We start from the raw sequence: 12,998 nt of genomic DNA on the forward strand, positions 1-12,998 counted from the left end.
ATTTTAAATTTGTGGTTCACCTGTACCTACTAAATCCACAAAAATAGATATATATATATATATATATCTATTTTTCTATTTTTGTGGATTTAGTAGGTACAGGTGAACCACAAATTTAAAATTTCAACTAAGAAAAAAAATTCTAAAGCCTTCTAATCCCAAGAAGATGTTTGTAAAACCACAAACTTAAATATCCATGAAAATGTTTACAGACGAAAATAAATGAATCAACATATATATAGGATCCACAGAAGAACGAAAACAAATAATTGTAATGAATGAATTTTGTATTTTCTGGCTATATTGTGAATATCTGTGTATTATTTACTGTTTAATATATAATGGGAAAATTATGTATCACAATAGAAGGTGAACACAAAAATGTAAAACAAAAGACAATGTTTTCCTTGGAGCGATATGTATACATATGATAGAATCCAGGTAATTAGAGGTGTCCAGTTTGTTTAAAATATTATGTCAGGTGATTATGGGATGTATTTATTTCCCAAATTTTCAAGTACTATTTGTCTGTTACTGGGTAAGTTTAGTTTCATTTTTTAGACATTAACAAAAAACTTTTTTTAAAGCGTAGTTTGACACAGCAAGCAATTTCATGTAATTTTTGTAAATTTCATGATACAAAAACTGTCATAATCAGTCAAAAGTTGTATTATTACAAAATACTTGCAGAATATTATAATTATTTACTTCATAAAACATTGGATATTTTAACCCTAACCCCCTCTGTCCCTTAAAAAAGTTAGCAGTAAAATTGAGAAATTATTAAAAAAATAGTTTAAAATGAAAAGTATCAAATTTTTGACTTTTTCATTATAGAATCAGTCATTGGAGACTTTTAGGTTCATTATGCAATTTTCAAGATTAATTTCACTGTAAAAATTCAACAACTAGAATAATTTGCTAACAATACAGTTATGTAATTGTGTAATAGACTTCAAACTGTGTGCATTGATTGTTTTAACCAGTAAATTCAGTGATTTTGAGATAACGTTGGATACCTGAATGGCTCCTAGGGGTATATAGGTGTTCACTATGACATACAGGAAGTTTATAAAGGACATTTTGTCATCTGTTTAAGGAGATATTTATTTCATTTTACTATTGTAAGTTTTATTGTTTCATTTATTTAAATATCTAAAGAAGTAACAGAAGTAATAGAAGTTTATTGCCTTTTATGACAAATTGAATTTATAACTTATTTGTTAATTCTGAAACTTATGGAGTCTAAGGATTATAATAAACTTTGGATATCTTATTGAAAGGCATGGAAAAGTAACTACATTGTAAACAGAAATTATAAGTCTCAATGTTTTATAGTACAGATTAGCCATCTGATAAATATTATTGGTCTTTTTTTGCCATAAATTTAAATCTCCAAGCAGACTTTCCCATAAGGGTTTCATAAGTTTTCCTTTCCCAGCAGATCCCAGACAGGAAGTTTTCTAGTGTATCAATTCTTGCTTTTGTGATCAAAAGCAGGCATGTTTTGTACATAAATTAGCCTTTTTGGTCTCAATTCAATGTTGAATTGTCTCATTTGGCAGTCATACCACATCTTCTTATTAATATATATGAAAATTAGGAGTAAAAAGTAGTTGTCTTATAGGTCTTTAGTACCTAAAATCAACTCAAAACCCTGAATATGGAAAATTCTTAAAAAATTGTGTAAAAATTTGATGTTTAGCTAAATGGAAAATGGAATAATATTTTAACCTAGAATAGCAGTTAAACTTGGTTATCAAAATCAATACATCTATTATACTTAAGTAATACTTTTCTGCAATAAATTTATGATTTTATAAAATTTATTACTGCATTAATGGACCTCCCTAAGGGAAATACCGATACATGTCATAAGTAAAGCAAATGAGTAATTGAGAAGTATATATACTGATATATTATAACAACATTGCTGAAGGTATGTTATCCTAATTGTAAATGTCTGATACTAATGGATAAGTCATAATGCTCTCAGAGAAAAAAAATCACCTTTATTGTGTCAGAATCTTACTGATAACTTTCTTCAAAGCTTTTTAAAATATTTTAATTATAGTTCACTGCATTTACTTTATTGTTTAAGAACATAACAAATCTTACTGACAAATTTCTTTATAGCCAAGATGGTTTGCTTTTAAATCTTTTTTTAATTTAAAATTGACAGCATTTTTTTTTTATTGCGGTTCGTAAAAATAAGATATTACTGCAAAAAGATCATGTATGGAATATCAAGTTGGTAAGCAGAACATCAACTGAGACAGCATTTAATTTTTGTACGCCCTCTCGTAATCTATGAAAGTTACTTGTATTTTTTATGATACTGCACTTTCCTTATAACAAGATAATTAAAAATGACTGCTTGATAAGATACAGTTAAACCTGAGAAACCGAATCGTGCATAAACCGAAAAAACCCTTTATTAACAAATAACAAATAATGATCTCAAGTCCAGTCATATTAAATTTTATGTATTGTGGACCTGATTAAACCCAACATCTGCCAAAACTAATCATAATCTTAAGCCCCGAAGACTGGTCCTGTAAATACAGGTTTCACTGTACCAAAGAAAACCTCTGCAGGAGCTTCAAGGCCGTTCAATCATCTAATGTTAGTCTTTTGAAGCAGTTTGATAGAAAGGGTGCATTATGGTATTTACTGACTCCATATATATTGTATTAGGTCACTAGCACAATTAATGTGTTTCAAATGTTACCTAATTTACCAACTATTTTAACATGTGACTTAAGTTGCCTATCAAAGTGATCAATTCTTCATTATTAAGCACCTTCTTACATTGGTCTATCTAACTTGTGAGCTGTTAATGTGTTTTCTGCATTAATTTCAATGGTCCATCATCAATTTCTAAGTCTATTGTCTGGGTAAAACATTTCAGATTTTCCTCAATGCTGTGTTGTTTTTATAAAGGGATGTAACACCACTACTAACTGTGTATTGAAATTAACCACACCCCCTTACCAAATATTAAATATACAGGGACTCCACATGGTCACTTTTAACCAATGATATTCTAAGTAATTTATAGAGAGCAAGAGCCATTCTAGAATGTAATTTCAGATTTTCATCAAATAATGTGACCTATGTAATTATTTTTATTTGAATTGTAGGTCAGTTGTGTGAATCAAAAGGAAAATGCGCTGACAATCCATGCCATCAGAATAATACAGCATACTGTTATCAAGAAGACAAAGTTAACGGATTTTACAACTGTACTTGTAAAAGGGGTAGGAACATTATAATTATTTAAAAGACATATTTACAGAGTGTGTAATAACATGTATTGATCAATATGAATACCAAATCTTTATTTAGATTTTATATATTGAGTAGTTACAAACTACAAAACATACCAATATGTACAAACAAAAATTACAATATAAAAAGCATAATTAGACAAGCAAATTAAAATAAGAGAAGTACACATTAACTTAAAATAAGCATAGCACAAACATGGCAACAATAATTATTCATGGAGGAAAGGTACCAGATGGACATTCAAACTCACAAATCCAAAATAAACTGACAACACTATGGTTTAAAAAAAAAAGGAAAAAGACAAATAAACAAACAATAGTACACAAAACACAACATAGAAAACTAAAGGCTAAGCAACACGAAGCACTCCAACAACTGGGGGTGATCTCAGGTGTTCCTGAAGGGAAAGCATATCCTGTTCCACATGTGGCACCCATCGTGATACTCATGTTAGTACAAACCTGGTAACATGTCTAATTAGTAAGTCACATCAGTGAAAATGGGAGGGGGTTGTAGTTACAACATTAGGAACATATCTGCTATCATCTGGGAAACAGATATTCCATAACGGTCAACCAACTTGTGATGTGAAAAGGTACTTGTTGTTTTTTTGAAGACTTTATATGTTTTTAAAGATTACAAAATTTGAGGCATGTCTCAGTTACTGATTTTAAGTTGAAAAGTATGAAAGGTTGAATCTCAGCTAGAGGGATGCTTTCAATCAATTACATCTTAGTGCTGATTAAAAAAATAGTTGATAGTCCAATTGATACATTAAGATTATGAGATTTCAAAATGATACTAGTAAATAGATAGCAGAAAGTTAAAAATATATCTGGAAGTATTTTTTACCCAACAAGCTAGATGATACATATCCATAAATAAGTATTTTCATATATATGCTGAACTAGGGAAGTAACAGCAGAAGTGCAATATTCTGTTGAAAAAATCAGAGGATTTTAGGAATGTTATTTTTAATTTATTGCAGGATGGGAAGGCACCCATTGTGGTATCAACATAAATGAATGTAATCTAAACATCTGTCAACATGGTAGTACCTGTACCGACTTAGATGGTGATTACTATTGTAACTGCATCCCTGGTTATTCTGACAAGAATTGTTCCACTGATATAAATGAATGTCTAACTCAACCATGTAAAAATGGTGGAAACTGCAGTGATCAAGTTAATGATTTTTCCTGTGATTGTAACAACACAGGTAAGTTTAAATGGAAGAAGCTGGGGAGGGTGGGTGGGATTGCTGAGGTCATTTTATCAACAATACTCTAACCCCCCTCTAGGGCACTATTTTTAATAAGCTAAAAAATAAATGTTATGTAATTGCCTAAGAATTGACTGAGATAACTGCCAGATGCATTATAGTGTATAAACTATAATTTAATACATTAGATGTCCTTAAGTTTCAATCAAAGTGGCATTTTATTTCCATCTTACTATGGATTCATTATATTTGTTTGATACCAATTTTTCTTGGATTTAGTAGGTAAAGGTGATTCATGAATTAAAATATTTAAAAGAGTACAAATTATTTAAAGGCTTGTATGCAGACTTTGGCAAAACCAAACTAACTATAGTTAGTATATAAAAATAAGAAGATGTGATATGACTGCCAATTTGACAACTATCCTCAAAAGTTTAACAATGAGAAAAACCTTTACTGTATAGTTGGCTATAAAAGGCCCTATTGTGAAAAATATGAAACAATTCAATAGAAAAAACTAACAGCCTTATTAATGACAAAACTATTTTCTAAATGTAGATGGCAATCACTGATCTACAGGCTGCTGTCATATCTTGGGACAGGCACATAAGGGAATGTGGCTGGTCTAAGCATGTTAGTGACCACTACCTACCTACCTATCTTTTTGCTCCTGGTGGAGCATAAGGTTGCCACAAGATTTCTCCATCCAGATCTGTCTTTCACCTTTGTTTCGGCTTCTCCCCAGGTCATGTCAAGCTCCTTTTGTTCTAAACCCTCCCCAATATGTTAGAATATGTTTAATTCTACAGAGTTATAAGAGTTCAATTACTGAGTCTGCAGAAACATATTGTTTGTACCTAAGTAAATAAACAAAATTGTCATTTGAAAAATAACCATTTTGATTTCAAGAATGTGCATGGAAGCAAACTTTTATTATTTGTATTCAACATATGTGGATTATTTAAATGAAAAGAAAATGTTTGCTTGTTTTAAAGGTTACATTAATAAAACCTGTGAGGAAGATATAGATGAATGTGCCTCTGATACCTGTGTTAACTTTGTCCAGTGTGATAATTCTCCTGGTGACTTCACATGTACCTGTATTCCTGGATATGAAGGCAAAAGATGTTCTGTAAAGGTACAGTACCAGTATATTGTAAACAACTGTAAATTCAGAAATCATTGCAATGTTTTTCTTATTTGTGAAAAATGCAAAAAGGGTTATAATCACAATAATTAAAACTGGCATTTTGAAATTAGTAAGCTTTAGACACTTTGTTCTTTTATTGGTTAGGTTCAATGTTCTTTAAATATGGGATTGGAGATTTATCTTGAATCACTGTACATGTCCAAAAAGAAAGAAAAGAATGAATGAAAGTTTACACTGTGTAGAACACTACATGAGGATTTGCATAGAGCAATTATCCCTGCATAATATGATTAAGGGGAGATAATTGTATTTCTGAGACAGGAATATCCTTCTGTGAGTTTATCACAGGGTTACTTTTTACTGTATCTGTGTATGGGTAGAATAAGCATGATGATTGACCTTAAAGTTGGTCATGTGTAACGAAGAATGTTAAAAACTTTGTATTCTTTCTTTATATATAGTAATTCACACTTTCATAATACAAATATTCTTGTCCATTATCACTAAATGCATATTTTTTAAGGGGCCAGCTGAAGGACGACTCCCGGTGTGGGAGTTTTTCGCTACATTGAAGACCCATTGGTGGCCTTCCGCTGTTGTCTGCTCTATGTTCAGGTTGTTGTCGCTTTGACACATTCCCTATTTCCTTTCCCAACTTTATTGTGAATGAATTATATCACACATGATTCATCATACAGATATATGAAGATGTGGTGTCAATGAGATAACTCTCCATCCAAGTGACAATGTGTAAAACATAAACCATTATACAAAGTATGGTCTTCAACACAGAGCCAGTCATGTTCAAATTGTGAAAGTTATGTTGGCAATACTCATTCTTACTATTTTGCGTGAACCCGTTCATGCTTATATATTGGCGAGTTTTGGATGTGTCTATGGGCCACTCAATATCTCTCGGCCGTAAGTCCGAATAAAATTCTCGGAACGTCTCAAAAGTTTTCAATCATTTGTACAGGTAGTTATCAACTTAAATGAACGGTCCCTCTATGGCTAGGCTACCACTTGACATTACACAATCAAAGTAAATTGGAAAGTAAATAAACAATAAGACTAGATTGCAGTCAATAAATTGTGTCCTTTCTACACAGTTATCTATGTATATAAACATCTTAAATTGATGAGTTCTAATAATCTTAGAGAACTATGTAATTTGGATAAAGGAGTAGGTTCAGTAAGACCCCTTTTTGGCCCCAAAATATAGCAGTTTTACAAAATTGTGAAAATGTAATCTTTCAGCTATTTATTGGAAAGTAGAATGCTTCTGTTACACAAATATGGGCTGTTTTTGACAATATAATGCACATATATTGGGTATTAACATCATTAAGTCATGCTAAACTACTGAAATCTTCACAATTTTAGAATTTTAGTTAAATTTTAGACGGTTTCCGTCTTAAATGAAAGTGGGTGCATTCGTGTTTATTCATAATATTGAAATGTAAGTTGTATTTGATGATAATACATAACATATATAAAGGTTGAGGATGAACACGGATGCGGCCACTTTCATTTTTTTTTTAAAAACCATCGGAAAAGTGACGATTTTTTGCATATTTGATGGTTTTTTCATATTTAAGCTTGAATCAGATCGTTTTTACTGACTAAATCAGTTCATTATCTTTCACATAAACTAATTGAATCAATTGAAATATAGACACTGAAGTGCTTAAAAAATGTTCAAAATATTTCGTAAGATGAACCTGAAATTCGATGCCAAAATCGGCCCTTACCGGACCTTCTCTTTTATATTTCGTGCACAAAAATTAAGATCTATCATGTTGTAATATGTTTCACACTACCTTCTGCTATCTATGTATACTTTGTTATGACTTTGGTAAATAAAAATTATTATTATTACATATATTAATGTTTTCAGGATCCCTATTACCAAAGAATAGATAATGAAAATGACATTATGTGGTATATCATTGGACCAGTTGTAGCTGTTATACTTATTGCTATTGTTGTTGGTAAGTTTTCTTTAAAATATTTACCGTAAATTTACAGCTTTTTGTTAATTTGTTTTTCTCATTGTGTTAATTGTTTTTATAAAGAAGAGTTACTTTTCTGTTGTTTCCCTTTCACACACTGTTATAAAATGATAATATCTAATGCAATATATGAGATAATCTTAAACTTGAATCAACTTGCATGTTGTTTGTGGACTTTATGATTAGGAAAAGAAATAAAGTATAACTAAAATACCTAACTTTAAGTTAAATTTCAAAGAGAAAGTCAATTAAAACTGTCAAAATCAAAGTTTAGACTTTGCCACACAAATAACAAATATAGAAAGCAACTTTCATATTCCTGACTTAGTACAGACATTTTCTGGAAAGAAATGTGAGTAAAACCTAGTTTTATAGCTAGCTAAACCTCCCACTTAACAAAATCTATGATCTAAATAATTTCCTATCATTAACTGATTTGTTTTCTTTAACAGTGATAGTTGTGTTTGTGTTATGTGCTCGCAGTAAAAGGGCAACAAGAGGAACATATAGTCCCAGCAGACAAGAAGTTACAGGGTCCAGAGTAGAACTAGGTCAAGTACTTAAACCACCACCAGAAGAAAGGCTTATATGAAGCTTAAATGCAATAAACTTAATTTATGAGATTATATCCTACACATTAATGTGTCGGACTCAGAATATTTAAAATCAAATGCCATTCCAAAGACTATGAAAATGTCTACACTGATGTCGGAGAGTATTAAATGTGCCCATATGACAGTGTCAAGATTCAGGATGAAATTATCATAAAATGTCAAAAATGTGCGACATTTATTACTGTTTTTCAAGAAGGAATGGGACATAGTCAGATATTCATAGTCAGTTTCAGATTCAAAATGATAGTATACATTTACCAATTACAATGATATGTGAACGAGAATGTGCCATTAATGTGCCATTCAAAATATTTTGAACTATTTACTATGCAATCATTATGATTGATTAAATATATGTTGAATATATGCGGTTTTGAAATAAGCTACAGACAAAAAAGAGTAAAATATAATATTCAGACTCCAGATATTTATAGTAACACATTGGTATCGGTTTAGTTGAACAAATTAGGTTGTACAGCAATGACACTTCGGTCTCAAACCATATTTCATTTGATGAATTGTACAAATGTTAAACTAAATTTTGATCCAGTATGAATATGCAAACTTTTCTGTAGGAAAATTATAAAATTTAGGAATATTCCAAAGAACAAAAACAGTTGGATTTATTATGAGGTTTAATTAAAAGAAAAGAACTTTTCATAAAGTTGTTTTTTCCAGTTTATGCAAAGCATATCAGCTGAGGTTGTGAATTTATGTTTTTTTCAATTTTGATTTATTATAACATATCAATAGGTCTTATTGCCTTCTTTGAATGCTAAGTAAATGAGTGGGGTAAAGATTGTGCATAAGTATTTATTGCTTTCATTTACCAAAGTGCTAGTCAAGTCATACCCATTTTATTTTGCCAAAAAGTAAAAATATTAATCAAATTTTAATTTCATTTTGTTTGAATTGTTCAAATGAATTTCACCTGACCAGGCACGGCTAATACATTTATTAGTTTGGTACATTGCAACCTTGTTTTTTATTGTCATTTTATAGACATATTTTGGTGATTAAGGTTGGTGAATAGAGAAAATATTTTACCAAAATTAATGATTTCTGGATATTATTTTTTTTTTCTTTCAAATATGAAATGTCAGCATGTATGTAAATAAGAAGGTCAACCCTACCAGCTAGGTCGGGTGGATATATAACCTGTTATATATAAATGTATAAATACCCAAACTATAAGAAAACATTTCGGTTCTATATAAAGAAAACATTGCCATCTTATTATCATTCCGTTTTGGCTATTCAAGTTCATGCAATTTTTTTCATTATTGCTTAAGTTTCAAAATCGACATGCCTTTTTTAATTTATTACAACACAAAATACTCATTGATATTTTCATTATGAGAGACACTTCCAATCATTTACAGCATTTTAATAATCACAAATTGTTTGAATTTCATTTAAAAAAAAGAGCAATGTATTTAAAATGGTTAAAGCTGATTGCATTGAGTGTGTAGGAAAAGGTAATAACTTTGGTTAGCTTGTTTGCTAGCTTAGTTTAGATTAACTACCATACTTGAAGAGTAGACTAGTGTGACAGATAACCAATTGATCTGTCTGTAGGACTAAACTACTTCAAAAGGAGGGTAGTATACCTAACCAAATAATGACTTCATGGTTCAGCTAGCAAACTAACCAAAGATTCTACCTTTACCTACACACTCAATGCAATCTGCTGTAATAGTTCATCTAAATTGGCAACATGTGATGAACTCACAATTTTGTGATATACAAAATTCGTAATCTTTCTATAATTTCAATTTGGTATGAATATGATGCTCTTATGAAAATCTATGCTGTCTGTTTAATGCTTTTCTATGTTAGCAGAGCTGGTCTTGTTTCCATTTTTTGTTTAATCAGAATTTGCTTCCAATATAGCCATTTCCACTTTTAAAATCTTTTTTATTTCAAAGATTAATAATTAGTACTATTGTCATTTGTTTACTAAATAGAATGTTTTCAGATGAAATCACGATTAACTGCATTCAGAAATGCTTCAGACATTCAGAGTTTTTATATTGTGAATATTTATTTGTCATGATTTTTTTCTGTACGATATTTATGTTATATTTTGTAGAATTGGTCATAAATGATTGACCATTATACATTCCTCATCAAAAGGTTGTGCATTGTAAATAGATTTTTATACACTTGTATGATACACTTATACACATTTGTACATAATTTACATATCATAAACACATATCATGTAGAATATTCCATCCATGTAATCTTTTGTTTTAATTCTGAAATTGTCATATTATATTATATTGCGTTATAAATTATATTTTGATTGATAAATATGTATGAAAAAAATGTATAAATTATCAGTTGACACATTTTGTTATGATGATAAAATGATAATTTCACAAGAATGCCTTACAATTTATGAATATTTTCAATGGGGATTTATTGCTAGGCAACTATTCAAAAATAAACAAATTTTGGGGGGTAAAAATTGAGTATTCTCCTTGTTTGGAATATCTTACTTCTTTTTTGGAGAAGCTGTATAAAAATTTGCTGGTGCCATCTGAGATTGACCATTTCACTCACTTCACATTTTGCACACAATTTCATTTTTTCTTTTTAAAAAATTCTTACCTTAATATGAAATGAGATAGATTGCTTATTGTATGACATTTGTGTCAGAATTCAATTATTGCACTCACAGATTATGTTTAAATAATTAATTCTAATGCAACAACGTTTTTAACGTTCATTTTGATTGGATAACGTCACTTTTTTACATGGCATCAATTGACAATTGATGCTATGGGACGTACGCGCAAGCGCAGACGGCATATGATAGATTTTAATTACATGTTTTAACGTTGTTTCTGTCAGTTTCATTAGAATGGAGATAACAATATTGTATTTTAAGCTCAGACGGCATCAATTGGGGATTTGATGGTTGCAAATACCCGTTTACTGTCTGCGCTAACACGTCGCCAGTAAACTTAATTTGCTACCATCAGGTTTATTTATTCAGACAAAGGCTTATATTCACAAAGGGAAATGCTTATAGACAACTGAAGACATTTTCACAATATATATTTTAAACAAGTTTCTTTTGCATCATAACATAAACTATGGTGCAGATGGTTTAAAGAAATTTTAATACATGGTTTTATATATTTCTTATAATTTATAGAAATAAATATATTTTTCTACGCAGTACTTTTACTCACAATTCATACATTATACAGAGGTGCAGAAGAAAATATTGAATTAAAATATGAATTAATTACTTAATGCAGGATAAATTCACATTTTTTATTTTAAAATGTTTTATAAGGAACTGACATCAATCAATTTTCTGTCTGCTAACCTATAATGAATTTCAGTATAACACCTTATCACAAATGTGCTTACTGAGGACAAATTTCATGCAAATATAGGTCACCCATCACAAATCATCTACCAATATCAAAGTTTGCTGGACAAACATTGATTGATGTAAAAATGACATGCTTTAAATTCTTCAAGCTGAATGAGGGTCTGATGGGGTTTACAGAATACAATTTTTAGCAAAATGTGCAGAATAAATAGCAAATAATTTTTTTAGAATAGATAGAATAAAATTTTAAAAACTAGAGGATAATAGGGTGCTTGAATATAAAGAATAGAAAATAATGGGCAAATTAAATGTAGAATAAAGAATAATAGACTAAAAATGAAAAATACAGAAATAAAGGACCCCATCTGGACCCTCATGTATATTAGCAAGAGTTTGAAGCTTCACTTATTCTTGATTCATTTGATGAACTGTCAAATATTATAATAAGGTGATAATTATTGAATTTTTATCAAGACAGAATTGTATATGTTCTATTTCATAGCATTTCAACATTATTGTCATTATATTCCATGAAATAAATTGAAAATATTTTATTTTTTGAAATAAATATGCAATATTTAATCCATACATCATTATTATCCATGTATCATGTATACAGAAAATTGTTATTTTTTGTACTGCTAACTAATGACCTAGTCATTGAAAAATAAAGAAAATCAGACTAAATAGTGTTTTACTTATTTTATGCTTACAACCAAATGAATGTTTTAATCTCAGACTTATTCTTGAATTGAATTTTAGATTCACACCAACCCTTAAATATTGATGCATCTTTCAAATCTATGATTTTGTTTTTACATATATGTTGTGTCTTAAGCTTGTGTTCCATTATTTGTCTGCTTGTCATTTTCTTTTTTAGCCATGGTGTTGTCAGCTTATTTTTCAAAATTGTTGAGTTTGAAAGTCACTTTAGTATCTTTCACCCCTCTTTCAAAGAAATAAAGAGCCTTTCTATATATTTATTATATACTTAGTAGTAAATACAGATAAATTGTATGTGTAATACAGAGCTCTTGGGATAATATTGGTGTCTCGGGTTGATACGGATGTGATATTGAAAAAGCAATATGATATTCTCTATATACAGAAAAGCTTAAGTTGTACTGTGCTTATATTGATATAGAAATAGGAAGAATACCAATGAGACAACTCTCCACCAAAATACACATAAAGTGGATGTAAGGAATTATACATAATTTCATGCTTGCATCACATCTGAAGATTGACCAATCAGATAATTAGATTGTGTTTATCTATTTGAATATTGGAGTTGAAGCTGTGGCAAATCCTCGGGTTTTACCATATATAGGTACACAAACTTAAAACTCAATTTATT

The 12,998-nt window shown here is 29.8% G+C and overlaps 1 protein-coding gene across 3 annotated transcripts in view; it reads left to right on the plus strand.

The window, feature by feature from the left end:
* The window catches only part of LOC139511635 (protein crumbs-like), an 86,012-nt gene extending 73,684 nt beyond the window's left edge, over window positions 1-12,328 (plus strand). For all 3 annotated transcript variants that reach the window (XM_071298562.1, XM_071298563.1, XM_071298564.1), the window contains 5 exons: window positions 3,144-3,260; window positions 4,280-4,510; window positions 5,509-5,651; window positions 7,561-7,654; window positions 8,128-12,328. In XM_071298562.1, the coding sequence (XP_071154663.1) occupies window positions 3,144-3,260; window positions 4,280-4,510; window positions 5,509-5,651; window positions 7,561-7,654; window positions 8,128-8,267 (725 nt within the window). In that variant the 3' untranslated portion in view covers window positions 8,268-12,328. The remainder of the gene's footprint in view (window positions 1-3,143; window positions 3,261-4,279; window positions 4,511-5,508; window positions 5,652-7,560; window positions 7,655-8,127) is intronic.
* The last annotated feature ends 670 nt before the right edge of the window (window positions 12,329-12,998 follow it).

Source organism: Mytilus edulis, chromosome 2 (genome assembly GCF_963676685.1).
Source record: "Mytilus edulis chromosome 2, xbMytEdul2.2, whole genome shotgun sequence".
Classification (NCBI taxonomy): Eukaryota; Metazoa; Mollusca; class Bivalvia; order Mytilida; family Mytilidae; genus Mytilus; species Mytilus edulis.